We start from the raw sequence: 27,855 nt of genomic DNA on the forward strand, positions 1-27,855 counted from the left end.
CTGCAACTGGAGTTTATGGGGGAGAAGTTATCTGGTCAGGCACAAGCATTTTTGATTTTTTACTGAAGGCTTAACAAGATATAAGGACATAGATGACCCCGGTGACTGTGTGGGTCATATGCAGCACTAACAAAAATGGACACTGAAGATGTCAGAAAATGTATTCAGGTGGTGTTTGAAGAGTTTCAGATGGTGTATGAAAGAATTTGAACAAGACAAGTATTAACACTTGTAACATGCTTCCATGAATAGTGGAGTGATAATTTTTTCTTTCATCTATTATGGGGTACAGTGTTTTTTGAGGAAAAATAAAAACACTAAGTTGGCTGTTAAAAATCTTGCCAACCTAGATATACAAGAAAGCAAAAGTGAAATCACAAGCACAAAATATTGGTGGGGAAGGAGTTTATGTGCATTGGGAATTTCTCATTAGAAGTCAAATAATCAGATTTACGTAAGAATGATGAAATGTTGGAGAAATTCTGTAATGAACGAAATTGAAACCAGAAGACTGGCCTAGTTTAACACAGTCCCAGCATTTGGGATGCCTTCTGTGGATTTCTGTTGTGTGCATGCATCTATATCTATATATCTATATCTATATCTATAGCTATAGCTATAGCTATATATGTATGTATGTATATATACACATGCATGTATACATATGTATATATTTTTGTATATATATTTATTTAAAAAGCATTTTCCTCTTAGCTAACAAATGTGACTGGATTTACCTACTGGTCAAATTATCTACTTACTACTAGGTTACTTTTAGCTTTACCAGGAACCCACCCAAAAAGTAGAAGATCATTTGGTGCCACTGGTGATCAGAATAATGAAAGCAAAGCTGTAAGAGATTGCACAGAAAAGCTGCTCTGGAAATAACTGAGTGATGTTGGAGTCATTGGAAAAACTAGTGTCTGCTGGAGGCAGAAGTTTTTACTCCTAAGCTAAAGGCTTATTTTTTAAATATATTTTAGAATCTTAAAATTTAGTTTAATGAATAAAATGTGATGGCAGAAAAAAATTGCAGTGCAGGGTTGCATGCCACACGAGCACCTAGCTGGGCAGGAAGAAGGAAAATGGCAGTAGTTGGAGACTGGTCATGGAGGCACTTGTCCTGGAAGCCATGCCCTCTGTCTGCAGTGGGTCTATGAGGTGATTTGCTTTACTTCTCAGCTTTGTTGGGAAATAATTAGTGATATGTGTAATGTGTATTAGAGCATGAGATTTGCTGGAAGAAATGCATGTATTACAGGTAAAATTTCTAAGTTTTATTTGAATTAATCATTCAGGTAATAAATCCAAATTCCTGCCCAGAATCTAGATGGAAGATTCAACAATGATAGTGTCATGTGGTTGGATAGCTTGAGATTGTGTAAGTCATCAGCTTTGTTACATTTATAGACAGGGTTACATGTAAGTGGAGAAGGAGAACACTGGCTAATAGTAGAAGTTTCAGGACTGTTTTGTGCTTTCCTCCAAATATATTAGCAACACCATCTGCAGAATTTCCTTAATAGTAAACCAGGAATGTTCCAAGAGAATAACAGTAATATGAAATTTAGGTTAAAATTTTAGTTGAGGCTTAAGGTACTGCCTAAGTTTCACAAATGCCTGTATTTCTGAGCTGGCCAGCAGCTGACTCCCCAGCTGATTTCTACCGGAATTCCAGTGATCTGAATTATAATGGGCACACAGCCAAAAGACAGTTTTGAATTCATGAACTTCATCTTTTCACCTTTTTTGCAAATAATGGAATTTCCAGTATGAAAATGTGTGACTAATTACAATATGGGAATTTTCCATTTCTAATCTCTAACCTTAATGTGGTTAGAGAGCATTATAATTCTTGGAGATAATGCGACTGGTGGGGGTTGAATGAAATTTGAACATTCAAGGATCAATAATTTAATTAAAGTTAATACTTATTTTAGGAGTGGAGGTTAAAAAAAAAAAAAAAAAGAAGGAAAAGCTTGTGTTGATGCTGGAAAAGGTACCTGAGTGAATAGCCCAGGTCTTGCAGATTTCTCACTGTCTGAGAAAGTATAGCAGATAAGGGAGACAGGATGAGCCTCATGTTGTTAGATTAAAATTGGAGTGATCACTATGACCTTAATGTTTTATATGCATGTATAAATATATATGTTTCTGGGTTTATGTGTGTCTAAATACACACATATGTATACACAGGTAAATGTAGAAATTGATGTCTATGTGTCTGTGGCTGCATATGTGTATTAATAGCTCTGCTTGCTCGGAGGGGTTAGGAGCAATGACACCACAGATCCAATGAGCTTCTTAGTCTCCAGAATTTGGTTTTTATTTTTTATTTTTAAGGGATTTTATTTATTTATTTTAGATAGAGTATAGCTGGGGAAGTAGCAGAGGGAGAAGGAGAGAGAAAATCTCAAGCAGACTCCCTTCTAGTGCAGAACCTAACACCAGACTTGATCTCACCACTCTGCCATCATGACCTTGAGCCAAAATCAATAGTGGATGCTTAACTGACTGAGCCTCCCAAACTCAGAATTTGGTTTATAAATACTGTTCTTCTGTAAAAAGAACAGGGGTTTTGTGGACAAGGGAGTTTGGTGGGACAAGGAAAGTAAAGATGCAACAGAGATATTTTGTGGCACCAGAAACTAAGGAAACACAAAATGGAGATCTGTCAAAAAGAAACAGGACCTCACTTACAGGATCTCCAAAAAAAAAATCGACACTTTGAGCAGCAAAGTAAATAACTATTGTAAGAGATCTAATCCATAGAATAAAATAATAATCTCTGATATGAATAAACCAATGAAACAAGTAGAGGAGAAGAGAAAACTCTTCCTAATGGTAGAATTTCAACTAATAGATGTAGAAGGAATGATGGAAAGGAACAATCACCATGTAATAATAGCTGTTTTAGGAAAGAATGAATTAATGTTAAAGTTGATGGGAAAACTATGATGAAAAATAGGATATTTACACTTTTGAGCTTACTGAGTACAAAGGAAAAATAGCTATTCCATGGCTGGCAGACATGACTTTAAGCAAATGTCCCTCTTGTACACTGAGAGGGACATATCACTTATTCCTGCCAAAAGTGCATAACTTGAGTTTAATGATACAGAAACAAGCCCAAACAGAGATATTCTCTGGCCAGCATGCTCCAAGAATGTCAAGGTCATGAAAGGCAAGGTGATTGAAGAGCTGTTCCAGGTTACAGGAGACCAAGGAGATGTGTACATGAATTACGGCTGGTCCCTTGGATCTCAGATGGGACACTGAGACAATGGTGGTATTTTAAATTTCATAATTATTGACAACATATTATTGAATTTCCTGATTTTTATCTGGAAACCTGATTACCCAAAGATGTTAATATTTTAGGAATATGAGTGAAGGGTATTCGGAATATTTGCTATTTTTGCAATGTTTTTGTCAATCTGAAATTTAAAAATGAAAAGTTAAAATACTTTTTCTTTTGAAAAGTTAAATACTTAAAAGCCCAGATTTTGCTATGTGTTATTTGTGTATTTAATGACACCTAATAGATCTGTCACACAAAAGTGATAGCTAGTGATTTCTTGGGATATTTTAATGGACATCACACCTGCAGCATTGCTTCAGGTTAATTTACACATACGCCAACTAAAAGTAATAATCTGTACTCAGAGATGGGAAGTGACATGATGCATTTGTCATATTTTAATGTGTGAGCCCATTGGCCTTCTTAGACTTGCCTTAGATGTTGGAGGGCAGGAACTTTTTCATCTTGGTGCTTTCATTTATGTGAGTGGTAACCCAGCGTGGGATGAAGATTCCTTATCAACCATTGAGATAGTTCATTAAACCTCAGCAGCAAGTTTGAAATGGAAACATCAGGAAGGGGGATCCTTTGTGAAGAGAAGAGTGTTCTGTAGCCATGTTACTCAATGGCATTGAACTCTGACTGTGTGTACCCTGTAGGGAGGGAGAAGACGGTAGGCCGCGTATTGGAACACCCTCTGACAAACTGTGCTCATCCCCGTAGTACTCTTAATGCTTTCATCTAGGCATTAATCCTAAGAATTCACCCTGTTCATCATTTCCGCATTACAGGATAACATAAACATAGATGAAGCAGCCCGGTTCCTAGTGGAGAATATTCTTGCCAACCACCAAAGCTTTCCTAACGAAGAAAACGACGCGGGCAAAGTTAAACTGGATCAGGAGACCCTGACCGCCGAGAGCAAGTCCCAGTGTTGCTGATGTGCCTGCTGCATCTGTGCGTGCAGGATGCAGCCTAGCTGGGCTGGAAGGAGTCCTGAGAGGTGGCTAAGGTGGTGGCTGTGCTGTGCTGTGAATCTTCCCAGGGCTGCACTTTAAATAAATGCTCCGGTTTTTCTAGGGGGGGTAAATCTTTTTCCCTGCACGGAACGACTGTGATGTCACCCCTGGGAGCCTGCGGCCACATGGGGCATGTAGAGAAGTAGCTGTGCCAGTGGGCCCACACCCTGTGGCATGAACACTTAGGCTTTTGGGGCGGTTGCCATGTATTCAGGATAATGTTTACATCCTCTGTAACATCTCTTTAAATGACAGCCCCTCAGGATTTGGTAAGACTTCCAAGTTGTGCCTTTTAGCCAAAGCACTGGGGTGGTAATAAAGCCTCACCTGCAGCCTCTCAGTCATGTTATGGGTCTGTTTTTGTCTCCACACTCCGTCCTCACTCTCCACGGAGGCTGTAGACTGTTAGACACATGAGGCTTGAAGTTTTTGTACTGCAGTTTTGTTTTCCTCCCTACTTCAAACTTTGGTACTTCATGTAAAATTGTTATCCTTAAGTGTTAGAATTTCACGGGCCCTCGACAGTGTGGCACGTCCTTGCTAAGGACTCAGGCAGCACTCACCGCATTGGCCTTCTGGCTCTGGTTGCTGCCAGTTGGAAACAACATAAATGAACAGTCCTTCTCTCTCTAGTTCTTTCTTTTTTCCCTCATCCTCCCATGTGTTTGTTTTTGTACCCAAGAGCCTGGCCGATATTACCATTGCAATTCTCTCTTAACTGGAGCTAGTCTTTTGCAAATCTGTATTAGTAATGGTTGCAGAGAGAAGTTACTTCAAAGCATATACAATGAAAGCTGAGATTCCGTATTACGAATTATGAAGGAAAGTAGGTCATGTGTGGTTTTCTGTAAGGTTTGAGACATTTAAAGTATAACACATAAGAAACTTAAGGCAGCCTCATGATTTTTTTGTATTACCATTTGACCCAGTTAAGGAAAAGAATAAATATTTTGACTGAAACTTTGTGTGTGTGTGTTTTTTTTTTTTAATTAATGTGGTTCTAGAAAGGTAGATGGGGTGTGCTTTTCTGCCTTAGAAAACTGTCTATTTACGTTGTCTCTTTTGTTTTTAAGGGACTTGCTATCATCTGAAAGGTTCGACTTCTTTCAAAGGAATTTTAAAGGTGTTTGTGACATAATCCAGAGCTATTGCAACGTGAGGCATTGACCAAATTTTCTTATACATCATAATGAGCATGGGTAGGAAAGATCTATGCATTTGTTGAGAGCAACCTAGCAAGAATTGCATTTGCTCTGATAGGTGTATTCTGGGAATAAATAGTTATCGTGGGCCATACAATGTAGCTTGCCCTTCTTGTTAAATCTAGGCTTTGCTTAGGAATCACAGATGTGTTTATGTTCTGCATTTAAGTAAATAAGCTCTTTGATCTTTTGGGACATATAATCTATACAGATTCAGATTTTCTGAAGCTAAGGAATATAAAGAAAGACCCTTATTTAAATATCACTTACCATTTAGTTAATGTAGTCCCTTCTTAATGTTTAAAAAATATTGCATTAAATCTTGCTTTCTAAGAAATATGTGTCATGCTCTAAAGTTTTTTTTTTTTTTCTGGTCTAGGTCAATGTACAGCTTCTTAATCTTTACTAATTCCAAAGTCCATTGTGTAAGTAGTATGAAAAATTGGTGCCAAATCCTAAATGTTAGACATACAAAGCTTATCCTGTGTGGTCACTGAAATTGATAAGTCGTCTGGAATTCTCTTTTTACATACTGATTTTCAGTTTTACAAGAAATTCATCATGCTTAAATTGAGCAAAACTAGGAGTATTGCACTGTCGGTGCCCACCTTTACTACATTTTTTACCTTCTTTGAGGATAATTTTAAGAACAGAGAGTCTTCTGTTTGGTTTCTCTTTGAACACTGAGGGTTCTGTTTCCTTGTCAGTTTATTCCACTTATCATTTTTTACATTTTTGAAATAAAACTGAGTATTTTGCTTTACTCCTAAATTCTCACTACAATTTGTTTTTGTAAACTTGAACATAAAAATTTGAATTTAGGATAGGTTACATAAATGGCTAAAGAGAGGAGAATACTTTGACTTCCTTATTCCCATACCCTCTTATTTAAATATCTTTCTGGGGATGAGGCACAGAAATCTGCTTTATTATTATTTTTTTTTAATTTATTTTTTATTGGTGTTCAATTTACTAACGTACAGAATAACACCCAGTGCCCGTCACCCATTCACTCCCACCCCCCGCCCTCCTCCCCTTCTACCACCCCTAGTTCGTTATGCTGAGTGAAGTAAGTCAGTCAGAGAAGGACAAACATTATATGTTCTCATTCATTTGGGGCATATAAATAATAGTGAAAGGGAATATAAGGGAAGGGAGAAGAAATGTGTGGGAAATATCAGAAAGGGAGACAGAACGTAAAGACTGCTAACTCTGGGAAACGAACTAGAAATCTGCTTTAAAAGAAAAAATCTGCTGAAGGGTGCCTGGGTGGCTCAGTCAGGTAAGCACCTAACTTGGTTTTGGCTCAGGTCATGATCTCAGGTGAGATTGAGCACCACATTGGGCTTCTGCTCAGTGGGGAGTCTACTTGAGATTCTCTTTCCCTCTCTCTCCATCCTTTCTCTCTCTCTCTCAAATAAATCTTTAAAAATATCCGGTGATGTTCCTTTTGAAATCTCTTATCATAAGCAGCAGTAGTTACTGAGTTTGGAATCTATGACATTACCCCAAACATGAATATTTTAAAAATATAGGACTTTTATTTCTGTGTATACATCAGTGTTATTAAAAAGTCTGAACGGCTTAAATAGCGGACAAGCAGTATAAAACTTTCGTCCACTGAAAAGAGATGTAGTAGCTTAAGGATTCTGACAGCCTGGACTAATCTCCAAGTGACTGTACAGTTAGCCATTTGGGAAAAAATAAGTCCTGTCTCTATTGTACTGTTCCTCAAAGTGATACAGTCTGGAAATGAATAACCTAAATGTAAAAACAAATACAGCTATGAAACTTCGGCATGTTTGGAAAAATTTTAACATTAGGCTAAGAAATTCCTTTTTAAATCCCCACATGCTTAATGCAAGAGGAAAAAGTACATTTGGTTACATCAATGTCATGTCTAACGAGAATTTTGGTTACATCAATGTCATGTCTAATGAGAATTTAAGTGAAATTATAACAACAGACAAAATATTTGCAACCTGTTTAATTGGGTAAGGGTCAATAAAGCAGGATAACAAAAAATGAGTAAAAATGGGCAAAGAATGTAAAAAGTGTTTTTGGAAGAGTACTCATGTGTTAAATCTTGGTAACCAGGAAACATAAAAAATAAAACAAGATGTTATCAGATTCCCCAAGAAATGTGTGAGTTTGATTGTGTCCCTGATATTGGTGAACATACCAGGAAACTTGTGTTTGCAATCTGCTCTTCGACCAGATTTGATTTAATGGGTACCTCCCAGGCTCCCTCCATTGATGCTGTGCACTTGACACTATGCCCACACCTTGCTAAGAAGCAGAACTGCTATTGCTGGGGAAATAACAGAAACAAAACCTCCTCCCACCCAGAAGATGGCTCTGCAAAGGTAGAGAGAAAGTGGTGGTGTTTATTGAATAAGCAGAAAGCCAGAATGTTTGCCTCAGGGGCGATAGCTAAGAGATTAAAAACGCCCCTTCATATTGCCCAGCAGATACAACCCACTCCACACTTGTTCTCCAGGTAAACTAGTCCTCAGATAAGAGGACTTGACAGCACCTTTTGTCAATACACAGTTCATCCTAAATGCATTGGCAGTTGGGGTGACTGTATTAGTTCATTGGCTTTATGCAAAGGAGAAATCACTTCTATCTTCATGGCAGGAGGTAGTTTTGCAAGGTGATGTAAGATTTCTCCCCTTCCCCAGAAATTGGGAGATAGGGACACTTTCTCTTCATAATCAAATTTCAAAGAGATGACTCCCAAAGATGTCCTTGAGAAAGCCTGGAGAGAGGCTTCTTTAGCTTTAAAAAAGATTTACATACATATCAAAGAGACAGAGAACTTAAAAACTTTCAATTATAAACACTCTGAGAAAAGGGGCATGGATTGGAGGAGTTTCTTCACTTCAATGAAGAGACTTAAGTTTTTTATTTTTTAATTTGTATTTGCCCCTACTGTCCAACCTGGGCAAACATTTGCTTGTGTGTACAAGGAATAATAGAAGCCTGTTCACTGCATCATTCTTGGGACATGCATGCAGGTGTGCATGCAAAACACCAAAAGACCCCCCCCCAAACACACAAAAAAAACCCCAAAACACAATCTACATGCTCATCTGTAGGGGGAAAATACAATGGAAAATTGTACGCCCATAAAAGGAGATACCATGCAGCAGTTTAGTCATACTTAAAAAAAAAAAAAAAAAAAAGTATTCAGAATTTAAAGACTTCCTGAACCATTCAGAAAGGTTAACACCAATTTCCTGATTGTAATTGCCTCAGGTAAGGGCTAGAATTGTGGGTGTCGGTTAAGGCTGTCTTGAGCTTTTTAGTTAATGTTTACATTTTTATGATACACTTTATTTTACCCTGGTCCGTATGTTTCCTACACTATCACTGAAATCGAGGAGTGTTCCCATTTGGAACATAATACTTTAAAAAAAAAAAAAAAGAAATACTTTGACTTATCTTTACTTTTTACTACACTTAATAACATCACCTATATTTTGCCCTCCTGGGATCTTACGTATATTATGAACATATCATATGAATATATGAAGTAACTATTTCTTATTTCTCATTCTCCCAGATTGTGTGTGTATGGTGGGAGAAGAGGTAGGAATGTGTGCGATATAAGTTTGAGTCGCATATAAAATACTGCTGGGACTGTATAGGTGGTAGTAATTCAACTACTGCCTCCCCCAAATCACCTGAATACCCAGTGGTATTGTCCTGCCAATCTGTTGGCATTTCCCAAATCAAACCCATTATCTTTCAATCTTCTCACTACCAAGCCCTTTCTAGAGGCTTAAATGTTTACATATTATAATTTAAATAAGTTTTGTTTATGTTCATTCTAAATTAACATGTAATGCTTTCTTTTTGCAGTAGGATTATTTTGCTGATTATTTTGAACCCCGTGAAATTTATAGCTGGCATTTACCTACCTTTATGAACACTCCGCTTTTGATTCTTTGGTATAGCTTTAGTCATGCTGCTAAATTGTGATTTGAGAGCTTGCAGAACTTTAAAGGAATACAGTAATTGCTCTAAGTGAAGCCTTATAATAACCTGACTTCAATTTCAATTCAGCATCCTATTCATCTGAGATTTAAAGATGAAATTTTGTGGATTTCTTTTCTTTTATTGATGAAAAAAACTGAAGTAATCTCCAGAAACTTTTCTCTCTTGGAAATTTAGCAAAGTACAATATAGTACTTTCATTCTGGTTTGATTCAGAACAATTTTAATAGTTGAGAGTGGAATCTAATTTTTCATAGCATAGCATCTCTAAAAATCGAATATATACTTTTACTCTAGACTCTTTGTGGTACTACTTGAGCATATTTCTATCCAATCCTATTTAAGAAGATGAGGATTTAATTATAAATTCAATACATGTTGGTAATGATGTGCAGTTTGTGTAGTTGACTCTGTAGCGAAATGGATTATGATTAAAACAGGAACTGATGACAGGGTAGAAATGTAAGCCATTCCTTGGGTATATGTAATACTAAGCATATCATGCTCTGAAATAATAATCACTGCTAGCAGAAATCAACTTATGTTCAAACATTTAAAGACCTGTTACAGTTTAAGATGAAGACTGAATGCTAAATCGATGTTAGGCTTAAGATGCTATGCTCTGATATTTTTAAATGCACATGTTAGAGTATTCCAAAATGTATTCTTACCATATATTTCTATTTAACTGTAAAGGGAACTTAGAGCAAATACTTCTCTCTGTAGCAGGCTTTTAAGACATTTCACAACTTAGTCCCTCAAGAAGAATTTTTTGCATGTAAATTTTAGGATAGTTCTAGACTGAATCAAACTCAGCTGAATCAAGAGTATATGAAATCCACTCCTGTACCCTACTTCTTGGACTCATTATGACTTAAGACTCTCTTGAGTTGTGGGTGCCAGTCTCTGATGTGATAACTGACCGTTTACTCAAAGTGGTGGCCTTGTGTAGGCATGAACCACCATTGAAATGTCAGCACCAAAATCCTGTGCTTAGGATTCAAGGGAGACAAGTAAAGGTTTTCTGCTTTCTTTAAGTCCCGATGTCATAATAATATTAAGTCAACAGATACAGAAGGAAAGCTGAGACTTTATTTCCCCCTTAACCATTTGGAGAAACTTCTAAAGGCTCTTCTGGTAGTGATATATTTGGAACTGCATATTCTGAAAGAGTGAGTCTTTTAACCTCTACTAAATGACATATTTGTAAGTGTATTTTTGAGGCCTTTTTATCTTTTCCGACCAAGGCTAATGGTAAACTTGATAAGAAAATTAAGCAGGTCTAATTACCTCTGAGCTTCTCTGCCTACTCAATCTGCTTAGAGTAGTTTTAGCCAATTCCCACCAGGTCTTTCCATTCTGTTACCAGCCCCAAGTTTTTTTTTTTTTTCTTAAAGATTTTATTTATTTATTCATGAGAGACACAGAGAGAGACAGAGACATAGGCAGAGGGAGAAGTAGGCTCCCTGTGGAGAGCTTGATGCAGAACTCGATCCCAGGACCCTGGGATCACACCCTGAGCTGAAGGCAGATGGTCAACCCCTGAGCCACCCAGGTATCCCACCAGCCCCAAGTTTTAAATAAAATATATCATCGTTGGCTAACTGTTCTATCATTAGTTTTAGAAGTCACTTTAAAATGTTGGAGTTTATTATTTCTAAGGCAGCATTAGTATATTCCCTAGATATTGGAAAATGAACATTACCTCTTTAAAAAAATAAGTTTGAAGTAGAGATGAGGTTTTCTACACTGAATTCAAAATCATTGTCCTATTTAACAGAAATGATCATTTGCTTCTTAAAAATAATTTTGTTGTACAACAAGATCAATTGTATTTTTAAGAGAAATGACATTGCTAGCCATGTTTCAACTTTATATCCAGATCAGAATCTATACAAAAATATCAGAAAAAAAAAAAAAAAAAGACAGTCACAGGAACCAAAAGTAACACTTAACTAGAAAACTTTTACTGAGGAGCAGCTATATAAACAACCACATTTCCAATATATATATATATATATTAGGTATATATATATATATTTATTGATATATATATATTTATATATATTTAATGAAACAATTGTTAAAATATAAGAGGTCAGGATTGGGAATTTAGGGCAGATACATCCTGTTAAGGGTCAAATTGTGTCTCCCCAAAAGCTTTGTTGAAGTCCTAACCCCCAGCACCTCAGAATGTGACCTTGCTTGGAAATAGGGTGGTGGTTGTAGGTGCACTTCATTAAGATGAGGTCTTACTAGTAGGATGGGGCTCCTTAAGCAATGTGACTGATATCCTCCTAAGAGGATGGCCTTGTGAAGACACAGGAGGAGTGCCATGTGAAGACAGGGGATCGGAGTGATGGATCTACAAGTTGGGGAACACTACAGATTGTCAGCAAACTACCAGGAACCAGAAAGAGTCAAGGAAGAATTCTTCTACAGATTTCAGAGGGAGAATGGCCCTGCTGACAACTTGATTGCAGAGTTCTGGTCTCTAGAACTGTGAAACAATACATTCCTGCTATTTTAAGCCACTCAGTTTGGGACACTTTGTAGGAAAGGAATACACACCCCAACATCAGCTCTGCTTTTGGTCAGGGGAAGAAAATTGTAGTACAAGTATTCAGTTGGGCTTTCCTCAATCAAATGTGAAATACCATAAGATTGATCCTCTGCAAACACATACACGTTCCCTCTACCCAAAGGAAATAATATCTTGTTTTCCAGTAATCATGGAAAAATCAGTCACAAGTCACCTGAATTGGTCGTAAAGAAACCTCAAGTTTCTAAAAAAATAGATTTGACAACATTCATCACAAAGCAATAAATTAGAAACTAACAGAAGGCACACAACCAAGCCAACAAAGAAAAACTAACCTGGACACATATTTTAGGCCAAGGAGAAAATTGAACCTAAAATTACAGAATGTCTGGAAAATCACTATGATGAGAATACCATTGATAGAAACCACCAAGCTGCAGATAGCAATGCTGAAATCAAAATGTTTACTTCTAAATGAATAAGGAATACAAGTGAATGAAATAAACCTCCAATACCAGAATTTAAAAGACCAGTGAAGGAAGAAATTAATGCTCACAGCAGAAGTTTGTTTGCTAGAAAGCCTATTAATTATCATGAAGTTTTTGGTTTTTTTTGAGGGAGATGAAATAGGTAAACTTATGGTGAAAAGAAAATAATCACATTTACGTGAGAAAGTTAAAAAATCCTAATTGAAAACTTTGCTCAACGCTATGCAAATGAATTCAAAAGAAAACATGAATTTCTTAACCTGCCCCAGGGCGAAAAATAATCTAAGTTTTATATTTGAGAAATAAGTGGTCAGAAATCTAACCGTTACTAAGCTCAGCCCTCTTTATAACCACAATCATCACAAAATACACCAGATCTAGAATAGATTATAGGGTACTCATTTAAGGAATTGATCTTCTTGATACCATTTAAAAGGTTTCAAATGTGGAGCATCAAAAAGTCTTCATTTTAAGAAAGTCAGCTTGCAAATACTTAATTACTCAAGTGGCACAGCTGAGGACAGTGACTTCCCAGCCAGTTCATGAATAGTGTCTGTCATACCATAACCAGAGCAAGACTGGTTATTAGTGATTAGGGATTTGAGAAGTGCTGTGAGGTGAGTAATTTGGGGGATGCAAAGAAAGTGATTCCCAAGGGCTCCAAGGAACACTGACCTCCTTGCACAAGCTTGTATTACTATGCTAGAGGCGTAGGAAGGGAGTGGACTTTCCATAATGAGGGAAAAGAGAAGCAAACTCTGTGAATTCCATGACCTCAATCTAGCTGGTGTCTCATTATCATCTCAGGCTTACTATCAGAGAACAAAACAACACACCATTGTTGAGTTGATAATTACATAAACTTTGAAATTCTTCACCAGAAAAGAAATGCTATTTGCTGGGGGGAAAAAAGAGCCCTTTTTAATAAAAATGACCAAACCATAAAGTTTTTCTAGGATTTAAACACATAATAAAGGAAGTCAGCATGATATTTTTACTGAAATCTGACAAGGAAAATAGCAAACTAGTCCCCAATCTTATAACAATGCAAAAACCGCACATAACTAATTAGCAAATGAAATCAACAGCACAATAAAGATCAAGATAAGATGCCTAGTAGGAGTTTATAAAGTTGTTCACCATTAAGACTGTTAGGAAAGCTATTAATGAAATTTGGCATGAAAGCAAATTAAAAGGACAACGTAATTCTGTAAATGCTGTAAAATAATTTTATAAAAATTTTGCTTGCAAAAATTGGGATAAGTGGCTGTTTTCTGAATGTGATTTTTTTTTAAAAAAGTTTATCCATTGTGCCCCAAAGTTAACATCCAAGGAAAATACTAACATCGGTGAGGATCCAAAATACCTAAGATGCAATAAAAATTGAGACTACTATATTATTGTGAAAAACAGTATTTCCCTGAAGTTAAAAGATTAAATGATTGGTAAATATCATGTATGAAATACAGACACTCTCCAGCATATTAGTTTGGATACTTCTTCTGTGGGTTCCAGCAACTTAATTATATTCTCTGCAAGCCATCACTGGTTATTAGTAAAACTTAAGTTATTTAACAATTAAGGATTTTTTTGTGATTTTCGTTTAGCTTCCCTCTTTAGCATGCACGAGCTTCATTTTATCTTGTTTAAACATCTCATAATTAGTGATGATGTAAACAATTTTAGGTGGAAAAACAATTATTAATAAATATCTTTATAGAATTAGATTGACAGTTAATACCAATATTAAGAGGATATATTTAGGTAACAGGGTCGTGTCCTTTTTAAAGTAATGAGAATTGAAACAAATGTAATATAAGGCAAAAACATTATTAATGTTTATACAAATTAAGCATAAAACTGAGCAGATTATTGGAAAGAAAGTGTTAACTGCATGTTTATTAGCTTTTTGTCCAGCCTTGATGATGCCTGATAATTTTACTTTTGATCAAATCCTCCTTGAAACACTAACTCAAAGAATTATTAGAATGTGTGCCTATATACTGGATCCAAGATAAATCAGAATCAAACAGGATCATCTAGGAGACCAAGGAACTAGACTTAATTGTCAATATTCTTCATAAAGAGTAACCAGTATTGATCAAGCAGCCACAGGGAAGGATGGAGTCTAGTAAAGTAACTCTGGAGAGGGCTGCATGACTAGGTAGGGATCAAGACTGAATGGCTTTCTGAGATAAAATGGAGCAGGTTCACTTAGCCTCCTCTCTTATGGTCCTATGTGGGCTGAGTGATTAAATAGTGAAAACTTTCTGGAGTATCAAGACCATGGTCAAGACTTTGCAAACACTCTGTGTGGTTATCTATCCTACATCTTTTCTTAAAGCTACAGAAACTTAATGTTATTTGAAGCCTATTTTGTCTCACAGTTTCTTTGGACCCAAGAACATAGAAGAGATTTCTCAACTATAGACTTCTGATCATTGCAGAATTGTTTAACCAAGTGGTAAGTGTTCATAACACTAATAAACTGTCCTTTAAGAGTTGCATTGCAGCTTAGTTGTTTGATTCCCTTTAGGACAAGGATCCTTCAAGAAAAAGGTCCTCTTGGGAAATCTTTAAATCTGGTTAAGAAAAATTAAAACAAGAATGTTAATTTTTCTTCTTGAGTAACCAAGGTGACAAAAACTTCAAAATCACGTACAACATCTGTGTTAGATTATCCTCAAGCCAGACATTATGTTGAATCTAAGTAACAATAAGAAAACAATAAGTCTCAGAGTAAAACAAAATGATCAAAACAGATTTCCTTTCATTGCTTAAACTTCAAAACAAAAGACTTGGTTAGGGTGTTCTAATGAAATAATTTTCTAGGTTTTTTTTTGGGGGGGGGTGGTCCATGGAAACTCAGAATTTAATGAGCAATGTCACTGAGAAGATTGCTATGGCTTTCCAACAATTTTTAATAGATGAAGAGGAGATTTTTCTAGATTTTCCAAGTTATGAACTGTAGTGAAAATTCATTTGAGAAGTTGCTACTGAAAAATATTTTTCCTATATTACATTTTGCTGTTCAAAAAATTTTTTTAATATTAGTGATGTTAAGTGTACCCTTTTGAGTTTTACATTTCAGGCATTTGGACATGCAGGAATAGTAAGTTTGACAGCATGACAGATTAATAATAAATTCAATAATGCTTGTTTTACATAATTGCAGAGAAATTTCTAGTCTCACTCTGAAATCAACGCAGTGAAAGGGAATGAAGATATGTTTAGATAAAGAGTGGAAAACTGTAAAGAAAAGTGACATAAATTGTCATTGACAACAGGAAAAGTATATTGGAGACCATGAAAAGTTTAGTATTTTGTTAACACTCTTCATTTGGGAACTGTCTGTTCTGCACCTAGATGTTTAAACATGTAGAACAGAAGCTGTTGCGTGTAAAAGGAAATTTGAATAAAAACTACAAAAAATATTTTATTATTAAGTAATGTAAGTTCTGTTGATCATCTATGATTTCTTGCACAGAATGTAATTAGTTTGCTGGAACCTGTTAATGGAGTAACCAATGAAAATGCCAAAGAGTGCATCTATTTCTAATGCGATGTTTGCCATGATAGCATTTTATCATTTAACCCTCGGGAAAATACTGACCTTGACAAGGAATCTATATACACTTCTATGTTAGACTTCTAAATTTGACTGCTAAAATATTTTAATAACCATGACCATTAAATTTTTGATGCAGTTTTCTATTTGCTTCTGTATACCAAAAAGTTACTTCTGTGATGGTTATGTAGTCATCATACTGATGAAATTTTATTCCTAATCAAGTCCTCCTAGAAACATCCTGCTGAAATAAGCCACTTCCTTCAACATCCTGCTGAAATAAGTATTCTGTATACCTCTAAATGTAAAACAATTTGGTATTAGTTTAAGAATAGCTGGACAGATCAAAGAGTCAAAAAGTCCAGAAATGAATGTAAGAGCACTTGGAAGTATAGAATATGAAGAGGGGCTATTTCATTTTTTTAATTGGAGTTCAATTTGCCAACATATAGCATTACACCCAGTGTTCATCCCATCAAGTGTCTCCCTTAGTGCCCGTCACCCAGTCACCCCCTCCCCCGCCCACCTCCCTTTCCACCACCCCTTGTTCATTTCCCAGAGTTAGGAGTCTCTCATGTTCTGTCTCAAGAGGGGCTATTTCAAATTAGCAAACAAATTATGATTATTTTAATAAAGCATGTTGGGAGAAGTGAGTGGTCATATAGGGGAAATGTTGACTCCCTGCCTCTTTATTATTTATTCAAATTAATTTCAGATATGTTAACCATTTAAATTTAATAATTACTAAGGTAAAATGTGGGGTTTTAAAAATATCTTGAAACTGGAGAAACCTTTCTAAGGATGACACAAGGACCATAAACTGATGTATTCAACTACAGAAAATAAATACATTGCCAAAACTCACCATACATAAACTAAAAAGATAATCCTGGAAAAGTAGCCCACATTTTTTTCTTTTTTGAAAAAGTAACCCATATTATAGTTAAACCACCATTGCCCTTGATTTATAAAGAGCTCTTACATGTCAAAAAAAGCCCAGCAGCCAAGTAGAAAAATGAGCAAAGAATAAGCAGAAACAGTTCACTGAAAATTCAGGAAATACAAATGATTATTAAAGAGATGAAAAGATGCTCAAACACACTCACAAAAATGCAAATTCAAAACCACAGTGAGATACCACTTTTCATCTATTAGGTTGGCCAAAAATGTATTTACTAAAATGATTAGAGTGTAGTAAAATAGAATAATGAAGAGGGTAGAACTTGACAAAAATTATATGAAGGTCAAATGGACAGTAACTGAAAACTTTAAGTGTCATTTTGCATCACATTTACACACAGACATTTACTCTACAGATATGCCTAAACATTTGTAAATGTGATTTATGTTGTAAAGATGTTCATTGCAGCAATTTTAGTAAAAATGAAACTACTGGAAAGTCCAGCTTAGAAACAGAATGGTACTGTGGTATTCCTTTCATTATCAGATAAAACATGGATATAGAAAAGGTGCAAATCTTTTATATAGAAACATGGCAATTTCGTAAATTATCCAAAGTCCTTTGAGAATTTAATTCTAAAGCAACTAGAGTCCACTTGGCGGTAGAAGTAAACCTTTCATGCACAATGTACGTCCTTGATTTAGCAATGAAGGCTCAGCTGAGATGGTGGTTGTCATTGTGACTATGTGCCATAAATTGTGCTGAACACCTGAAAAGATTATTTAACCTGCTCTTAATAATGTTTCCTTAAGATGAGTTTTCTAATGCCGGTGACTCTACATACTTTTTTTTTCTCCAAGAAATCCTTTAAGAGACACAGACTCTAATAACTGCTTTCTAGATTATGATCCTGTTACTGAAATGCTAACTTACTGCTCTATGCAGCAAAAATTGTTTCCTCTGCTCTGAAAAGATGCTTGGTGTTTTCTGTCAGTTCTTGTGCAGGTGGGACAAACAACGCCGAGCCCCGTCCTCATGGTGGAAAAGCAATAAACAAGTAAAAATAGTTAGTGCCATGTCCAACTCCTGACTATCCAAACCACACTAGAAAGATGAAAACAATTTCCTGCTTCTAAAAAATTTAGAAGACAGTTTCAAATGACTAAATAAGAATGAAGTGTCTTCCCCTTTTATCTGTGTGATACAGCTCTTAATTATTTAGAAATTCTCTCAGATGTCAGCTAAATTTTACTTCATTTAAAAACTATACAGCTAGATACATAAATCAATAACTCACCACTGGTGGATAAACCAGTAAATGTCACTCAGGCATGATTTCACCATGGAGGCTTACTGCATTGTCAGGAGGAAGGAAGCAAACACTCAGCACTTACTGCAGGGCAGGCACTATTATAATTTTAAGTGTGTGCATTTGTGTATTTAATCCTTAGGGGTTAGTAAGATCTGTAACATCAAGCATCCTTACAAGTAAGAAGGCAAAGACTCAAATGGATTGAGACATTTGTCAAAGATGACTCAGTATGTAGCAGCCAATTCTGATTAACTCACTCATTTACCAATCCAGTAAATGATTATAGCTATCGCAATTGTTGTAAAATAGTTGTAGCCATTATAGTATCTCATCAAATGTGAGACATAAAACACATCACTGTTCGATGTTCTGCTAAAAAGATTTAACTTTGCGAATCACACCATAATATACACATTATACCATATTACCCTCTACCAAATTGCACGTGAATAAAAGTTTAGGATAACAATGTTTCTGATAAATTGATGTTTGATGTCTTATTGATAAGTCTTCAAAAGTTGATTGCACCAGCTTCAACTGGAATTTCTACTATTCTGAGGCTTCAGTTATATAACCAATCTTTAAAAAAATGTATTTCAGTAACAAGATACAACACAGTTTCAACTCTTTATGAGTGCTTCCTTTCTTAGATACAATAATAAAGAGAAAAGAAAAATAAGGAAAAAAGGAATTGTTATTTCTCATATGACAAATACTGTTCCATCAATATCAATCTTATGCTCTGTTGTTTCCACAAGATATTTTTTGCACACATAATAATCTTTCATTTCTTTTTTTTTCTTTTGTAATCTTTTATTTCAAAGCAAATTATGCTATAACCCTTTTGAAGCCATATTAAATAGAGGTTAAATTCAGCATACTTAGTAGCAATGATCTATGCAATTTTGATATGAATGAGTAACTCATGGGTGATTGTGACCATGCGCTCTTATGGGAAATGACAATCACTTTGTATCTCCTGTCTGACAGATAGTATTTGTAAGACTTCATAAATTATAAGGTACATTTTGATTTCAAGAATATTAAAATGTGAAAAACAGTTAAAATATATGAAAAAGTTTGTGTCGAACACAGTGCTAGGAACTAGAATACCAAGAAATAACAAAGTCTTGTCCCTTGTTCTAACTGCTTAGTGTGGGTAGACAAGTAAACCAATAATTATTATTCAGTGTGAATACAATACAATAATATATATGTATGCAATTATTTATATACACTTTCTATGTGCTAATGTATTTAATCTTTATCCCATGGGGCAGGTACACGATAGAGGTATGAACCTGTCTGGATATCCAAGAAGGGTATGTAAACTATCCTGTGTGGGTAAAAAGCCTTTTGTGGGAGACATCACATAGGTGTGAGTAGTGGAGGAGAAGGGAAGAATTAAAATTCCAGGCAATAGCACTCCATCAGCACAGAGAGGCAGAAAGAGTGGAACATCTGAGGAATACACAAGATGGAGTAGTAAAGGGATGGTGGTCCATGGGGCAATGGGGAGGAGTAAGGAGCAAAGCATTTTTTTCTTTTTTTTTTCTTTCTTTTCTGCCATACTAAGGAATTTAGACATTATCCTATCAGTGATAATTTGTGAAATACTAAATACTAATTTTGAAAAAGTGTAGTCAGCAAAAGCAGCTCAGTAAGGAACTCTAAAGTTCTGCCCCTCCTAAAAGGAACAAAAAACTGCTAAAACTATGAGAATTTGCTTTTTTTGAAACCGTGAAAATTAACTTTGGTTAGAAAATCTTGAAAGCAAAAAAAAAAAAAAAAAAGAAAATCTTGAAAGCAGCAATAGAAAAGTAATCTCACTTACAAGGAACCTTTAGTAAGATTAATGATGGTTTCTTTTTAGGAACTATGGATGCCAGAATATAATGGGATGGCATATCAAAGTATTAAAAGGAAAAACTTTCAATCAAGAATGCTACATCTGACAAGATTACCCTCCAAAAATGAAGGAGAAATTTACACATTCCCAGATAAATAAAACTGCAAGAGTTTGTCACTAGCAGGCCTATCCTATAACAGGTGCCAGTCATTTGTTTGCTAGAGCCATTGAGGTGAAAACAAAAAGACATACCGAGTAATACAAATCCACATGAAGGAATAAAGGGCATTAATAAAGATAACTAACTTCCTAGATAAATGTAAAAGTATATAGATAGATTTCTTGTTTGAAATTCATTTTTTTCTGATTTTAAAGACAGCTGCTTAAATCAATCTGCATAGACTTTTAACAAGTAGAGAGATTGAGTGAGTAATCAACTTCCAAAAAATTCTCGTGTGCTAAACACATTAACAAGTTTGATGGGACATTTAAAAAATGAATTTTCCTAGAAGAGCTAAATGTTAATGAAAGGGAAAACACTAAATCTCAAATTAAAATTGTAACTTAGAACTTTGTATATTGAGTGTATATAAAAACACACCTGTTCTGACACTTGAACTGCTCATCATTATGAAAAACAAAGAAGAATCTGTGCAATTTGAAGAGCTCACTATTAAATTGCAAGGATGACATTGTGGCTTCTTTCCGTTGCTATGGGCAAGCCACTTGAATGATTTCAACAGATTCTTCAACTGAACAGAGATTGCTTCCCACTCAGTTATAATTTTACCATGCAGAGGCTAGAAATTGGGAATAAATAATGAAAGAGGTCATGCAGGTTCACATGTATTGCTCTGTGTGGGATGTAGCTGATGATTGGAGATGGGAACCGTGACCTGGTGATAGAAAGATACTGCTTCACGATCTGAAAGACATTCTGGCAGCTCTGACCTCAATTTCACATAAGTAAATGGGAAAAAAAGTGCCTATCACGAAGGAACAAATATGGTTGCTAAAGCTTTAGCTTTAAAGTTGTACCCAACAGAAAGAAGTAAACAATGCCCAATAAAGAAAAGCGCAGAATTCAGACTGCAATCTGATCATGACCATAGCATTATTTGCCACATAGCTCCCATAATCATTGAGATAAACATTGCAGAGATGAGAGACATATAAAATGTATTAAAAAAAAAAAAACTTTTAGGGGTACCTGGGTGGCTCAGTGATTGAGTGTCTGCCTTTAGCTCAGGTCGTGGTCCCTGGGTCCTGGGATCAAATCCTGCATCGGGTTCCTCGCGGCGAGCCTGCTTCTCCATCTGCCCATGTCTCTGCCTCTCTCTCTGTGTCTTTCATGAATAAATACAATCTTTAAAAAATAAAAATAAAAAAATAAACTTTTATGTAATCCATATACTTATTTCTTGAGAAGAGATTTGATGGAGTAAAGATGGTCACAGTTTCTTTATAACTCTCTCCTTGGAGAAGTAGAGTTTACTTTTTCCCTGGCCTCAATCTAGTCTGGCCCTGTGACTGCTTAAGCAGTAGATTATGGTAAAGTGACACCATGCTAGTTCTAACCCTTTGAGGACTGACAGGCAGCTTTTGCATCTGACATCTGGGCATACTGACTTCTGAAATTCTGCTTCTCAGAACCTAACCGCCATCTTGGGAAAGGCCCAAGCCACAGGAAGGGCCATGTGACATGCTGTGGTCAATCTGAACCGCCGAGCTCCCAGCCTCCAGCAAGCATCAACTGAGTGAGCCATTTGGATGCTTCAGCTCAATAGAGACACCCAAAAACTGTGGCCCCAAGTGACATCACATGACCAGAACCACCTGGGCGATCTCGGTCAACAAAGAGAACTAGAGGAGTGATAAAATAGTTGTTTCAGAGTATTACCTTTTGGCTGGTTTGTTATGCAGCAATAGATAAAGTGATCACTCGCATAAGGATGTATGTGAAGTTGTGTTAAAACTTATGTTTACAGGTGGTATAGTGAAAAGATTAGTAAATTTTACCTATATCAACAATTGTGTCTACAATCCAATGGTCTCCTCAGAACTTCCTCAAGGGAGTTTTAGCAACTCACTGGATTACCTTCAGACCTGATCTCTTTTCTAAAAACAAATTTAAGGGCACCTGGGTGGCTCAGTGGTTGAGTGTCTCCCTTTGGCTCAGGGAGTGATCCCAGGGTCCTGGGATTGAGTCCCGCATCAAGCTCCCGGCAGGGAGCCTGCTTCTCCCTCTGCTTATGTCTCTGCGTCTTTCTGTGTCTCTCATGAATTAATAAATAAAATCTTAAAAAAAACAAAAAAACAAATTTATATTCTACTGCGACCTGAACAAAAAGTATGGGAAAGACCTCTAAGTGCCTCCAACTTAACACTCAAAAATGCTACCTCTTCTCTAAAGTTCAAGCATGGAGACAAGGCTTTTACTCAGAACTCTACCTTAGTTAAGATTGTTCCCTTGTTTGTTTTTAGTAAGATGAGAGCAGAAAGGATGTTAAGAAATTTTAGATTGAACTTTGATTTTGTCTTTGATATGTTTTTAAAAGAGATTAACATAAAACAAAACAAAAGCGAACTACCTCAAGAGACAATCGACCTAGTTATCCTAAAAGAAAATTTCAGATTTAGTGAACTGTGAATAGAAATCTCTATGTGTTAATTTTTGAGTTTAGTTTCTGAGTCTCTTATCTGAATTTGATCAGAATGAATCAGTGATATAAAACTGGGTTTATAGTTTGTCCCTTTTAGGTTGTTAGATTTTACTTCAGATCCCAGACTTGAGTTAAATGTCAGTATTTGCTTTTGTGGGTTGACAAAACACATTTTCCAATATAGTCTGCTAAGAAACACAGTGCACTTGGAGCTTGACCTGTCTTCTGGGATGACTTTGAGGAAAAGCTACTAGCTGTATGACTTTAAGCCAGTGGCCAACACACTCCCCCCGCCCCCCCTCAGTATCTGAATCAGGAAAAAAGTAATAACCATCTTTGCCCTGTTTACCTTGAAGGACTATTCTTCAGAATCAAGTAATCCTATATGTATAAGAGTCTATTTAAGGAGTGAAAAGTTTTTTTTTTTAGCTAAAATTGTTTTATCATTATTCTTGATAATTGTGCTTCTAGTAATTGTGTATTTTTTCCCTATCCATTCTAGAAACTATTTTATTATACTTTTCTGAGTTCCAAAGTGAATCATTTTTTTTTCTAGGTTGTGGTATCTTTGCCTGCTTTGCCCACAAAGGTCTCTGAAGTTAACTGATATTTAGCTAGAACATCAACCATGGCAGAAATACTGGAGAGAGAAAAGAGAAAAAAATTGTAGACAGAACACAAGAACTAAGATGACAGTTTCAAGCATTTGAACCCTGTACCAAAACCTTTCTTTCTGTCTCATTTTAACCCTTCCAGGACCTATACTTTACAATCCTCCTGAAGTTTACTATCAGCTCCTTGTGTCTTCAGTTTCTCTCCACATCCAGCTTAGATTCCATGATTTGTCATTATAATCACACCTTTGCACACACTGTTACTCCTTTGCTCTTCTTTTCTTATATATTTCTCCTATATTTTATGTACATGAAATTACATAGTAACCACTGTTATATCTAGTTTAATTCCTAAACCTATTGTGTTTTTAAAAAATAATTTATCCATGTATTTATCTGTAGTACAATCCTTTTTAATCCTGAATGGTATTACTGTATATATCACATTTTGTTTATTCTCTTCCTGATAGACATTTAGGTTATTTCCAACTGTCAAAATCATGCATAAAGCAGCTATAACTTTCTTGTACAAATCTCTGTGTGAAGATGTGTTTTCATTTCTCTTAGGTAAATACCTAAAACTGGAATTGCTGGATGTTGAGGTAGGTGTGAGTTTAACTTTATAAGAAACTGCCAAATAGTTTTCCAGAGTCATTTCCCATCATCAGTGACTTAAATTTGCAGTTGCTTTGTCAGCATTTAGTATTTAGTATTTAGTATTCGTATTAGTTTTTGTTTTGCTTCATAACAAATGTCTATGTAATTTAGAACCATTAAACAACACTGATTTGAGCTAGCTTATTGGACTTTGATGGCCTCGGATAACCTCACTTATATATTTTATGGTTACCTCATGGTCAACTGGGATAAAGGGCATGACTTGGTCATGGATGTTTCAGAAACGAGCCAGGACGCATCCACGTGGCAACTGGTTTACAAAGCCAAAAAAGAAGATAAGCTCCAACACTTTTTATTTTCCAATCCTCTGCTTGGTTGATGTTTGCTAATATCTCAGCAGCCACAGAAAGTCATGGCCAAGAACATCTTTAAGGGTTGGAGAAATAGACTCCACTTTTAATGGAAAGTCTGAAAAGTCACATTGGAAAAAAGTATTGCTACAGGGTTAAGAAGGATTTGAGACCTTTTTGCAATCTTCCACAATCTTCTCTCTGACCACAAATCATTTGTAGCCTCTTCACATGAAAAATATAATCACTCTTATTCTAAAAATCCCAAAAGTTTTATTTCAATAATGACATGTGGCTCAGAGTTTAGGATCTAGCTATCTAAATCAGACCCAAGTGCACATGAAGTGCCAACAACTATAGCTGTCAAGGGTTAGTCAGGGAAGCAGAGCTAACATGAGTATTCCTGGAATGAGGGATTTGTTCTAGGAATTAGACCTTATACAAGGTGAGGGCAGATGAAGTAAATGGAAAGATGTTGTAGGATCAGAAAGAGTTACTAATGAATCTACCTTAAGTACCGCTACAGGTAGGTAAGTTAGAGCTTGCCGGAAATCTGAGAAACTGAGCATACCCAGCTGTTGCAGAAGGCTCAAGAAGAGCTTGAAGTTAATGGTAAGATTTATGGAAAATTGTTCCTTTGTGTAGCTACCATCTTTGTGGGTCCACAGCCAAGCATTTTTTCTTTTTTTTTTTCTTTCTTTTTTTTTTCAAGCATTGATGGTAGAACTGGGGCTGGTTTTGATCAGCCTGGAAGGAGAGTTAAACAACTAGACAAAATGAGATCATATGTGACCCAGTGGATGCATCCATTTGACGCTAAATCTGACATGGATAGAGAGTAATGAGGGTAATGGCCACTGTTTTCTTATATGCTTTAAACTGTACACAAGTTCCTCTTTTAGCTGAATCTAAAAAAAAAAGAAAAGAAATTCTGGGAAATGTGGCCCTCAGTTTAACTAGGATGACATGGAATAATACAATATGTTATTAGTTGTATTTTAAAATTTCAGCATCACAGTAGATCTGTACCTACCCATTATATCTCTTTGGGTTTTAATTTATATTACCCTAATGACTATGCTTATGGGCCATTCATAAGATCCTATTTTGTGAATGTCCAAGTTTTGTGCCACCTTTTTATCTTTTTGCTATTGAACTTTAGAAATTCTATATTGTAAATACAAATTATCTGTTGCATAAATATGTTGCAATGATTTTGTTCCGTTGAGGTTTGGGTTTTTAATTTTCTAAATAATAACTATTTTGAACAGAAGTTTTTAACAAAATTCAGTTCACCAAAATTTTGTTATGGTTTTGTGTGTTCTGGGATATCTTTGAATAGCCCCGGTTTGTAGATATATTCTTCAATATTTTTTAATGAGCTTTTGAGATTGAGTTTAAAAATTTTAATTCCAGTATAGTTAAAATAGAGTTTATATTAGGTATGCAATGTAGTGATTCAACAATTCCATATATTACTCAGTCCTCACCATGGCAAGTATACTCTTAGTCTTCTTCACTTATTTTCCCATCCCCCTATCCACCTCCTCTCTGGTAACCAGTTTGTTTTCTATAGTTGAGTCTGTTTTTTTGTTTGTCTCTTTTTTTCTTTGTTCATTTGTTGTTGTTGTTTTTAAATTCTACATATAAGTGAAATCATATGGTATCTGTCTTTTTCTGACTGACTTATTTCACTTAGCATTATACCCTTCTAGATCCACCCATGTTGCAAATGGCAAGATTTCTTTATGTTTAGATCTGCATGCTATCTTGAGTTAATTGTTATATATGGAGTGAGATTTTTGTCAGATTGCATTTTCTTCCCTGAAGATATCCAGTTCTGGTGTTATATGTTGAAAAATACATGTAATCTTTTTCCACATTAAATTTCACTGGTGTCGGGGCACCTGGGTGGCTTAATTGGTTAAGCATTTGCCTTCAGGTCAGGTCCTGATCTCCAGGTCCTGTGATTAAGCCCTGAGTCCAGGTTCCCTGCCACTCTGCCTTCTTGTGCTCTCTCACTCTCCTTCTCTCTGATAAATAAATAAACTAATGGAGAAAATCTTTAAAAAGATAAATTTCCCTGATGCCCTTATAAAAATAAATATCACATTTCATTACATATGTATTTCTGGGCTTCCTATTTTAATTAATTATCTGCTTTTCTATTTTCCACATCAATAATTATGGATTTATAGTAATTCTTAAAGTAATATAAATCTTCCAAATTTGTTCTATTTAAAGCATCTTAAAAATCATTCTGTCATTGGCATTTCTGTGTTAATATCAGAACTAAAAAATAACACGCTTGAGTTTTGATTAGAAATGGATTGAACCTATAGAATTTTGAAGAAATTGACATTTTTACAATTTGAGCCTTCTAACCTATGAATATGATGTATTTCTCCATTTATTTAGATCTTCTTCAATTTTAGCAGTCAAATATTCAGGTAAAAGCCTTGTGTGGCTCATGTTAAATTTGCTACGAGGTAATTTTTCTTGCTGGCATTGTAAATGGATTATTTTTGATTTCCTGTCCCCACTTCAATCTATTGTTGATAGAGCAGCAAGATTACTATTATTAAAACGAAAATTCGATGTTACTCCCGATTTCATAACCAACAAGGCTTCTTCTATGAAACATAATAAACACCAAAATTATTTTAATAACTAAAAATGTCCACATCATCCTGCCTCACCACCTACAATTCTTTTTCCTGTTCCCTCTCTAGCAACTACAGTGATCCCCTTGCTGTTTATCCAGAAGCCTCTCTCTTCCAGAGACTTTTCATTGTTTCCTTTGCCTGCAACAGTCTACTCCAAACACATCCATGTCTTTCTCCTTCACTGTTTTCAGGTCTCTCCTTAAATGTCACCTTATCACTTGACCCTTGACTATTGTATTTGAAATAAACCTGACTCACCCCTTCTGCACCCCCAATCCTGTTTTTCTGGGTGACTCATATTTTCATTGCCCAGGCTGGACATTCCAGCTTATATCTGCCATCCTGGCATTCCACCTAGTTTTCAACTGCTTTTCCCGTAAAATATGTCCCAATTTGGATAATAAATTGCATATCACTCTACCTTTATCATGATTCATTTTTCTTCATGGCAGTTTTCATTTGTGTGTCATATTATAGATTTGCATGTTTGTTTGTTTTCCAGCTCCCCCAAAGAGACTATAAATTCCATGAGATAGAATCTTTAATTGTTGAGCATCACCAGCACCTAGCACTCAGTAAATATTTGTTGTATTAAGTAAATAATAAGTATACAAGCTGAATGACTTTGTTTTTGAACTTTCTCCCCCTTTTTCTGTAAAATGAAGTTCTACATTAAATGAGGTCATTAAGATCACTCTGGCTAGAAAATGTAATGGTTGCTTGTGAAACCTGATACAAATTTCATTTAAGTCAATAGCTG

General features: G+C 35.7%; 1 protein-coding gene and 1 long non-coding RNA gene across 2 annotated transcripts in view; one reads left to right on the forward strand and one right to left on the reverse strand.

Moving 5' to 3' along the window:
• Nucleotides 1-5,280, forward strand: part of RAB32 (RAB32, member RAS oncogene family) — a 22,507-nt gene extending 17,227 nt beyond the window's left edge. The window contains exon 3 of the mRNA XM_072826948.1: nucleotides 4,093-5,280. Within this exon, the coding sequence (XP_072683049.1) occupies nucleotides 4,093-4,242 (150 nt within the window). The 3' untranslated portion in view covers nucleotides 4,243-5,280. The remainder of the gene's footprint in view (nucleotides 1-4,092) is intronic.
• Nucleotides 4,409-27,615, reverse strand: LOC140633841 (uncharacterized). Its single transcript, XR_012031427.1, has 3 exons — nucleotides 27,517-27,615; nucleotides 21,395-21,550; nucleotides 4,409-8,303 (listed from the first exon to the last, which is right to left on the reverse strand). It is a non-coding gene; the product is annotated as an uncharacterized lncRNA (long non-coding RNA).
• Nucleotides 27,616-27,855: the final 240 nt, after the last annotated feature.

The sequence above is a fragment of the Canis lupus genome, chromosome 1, assembly GCF_048164855.1.
Source record: "Canis lupus baileyi chromosome 1, mCanLup2.hap1, whole genome shotgun sequence".
Taxonomy (NCBI): Eukaryota; Metazoa; Chordata; class Mammalia; order Carnivora; family Canidae; genus Canis; species Canis lupus.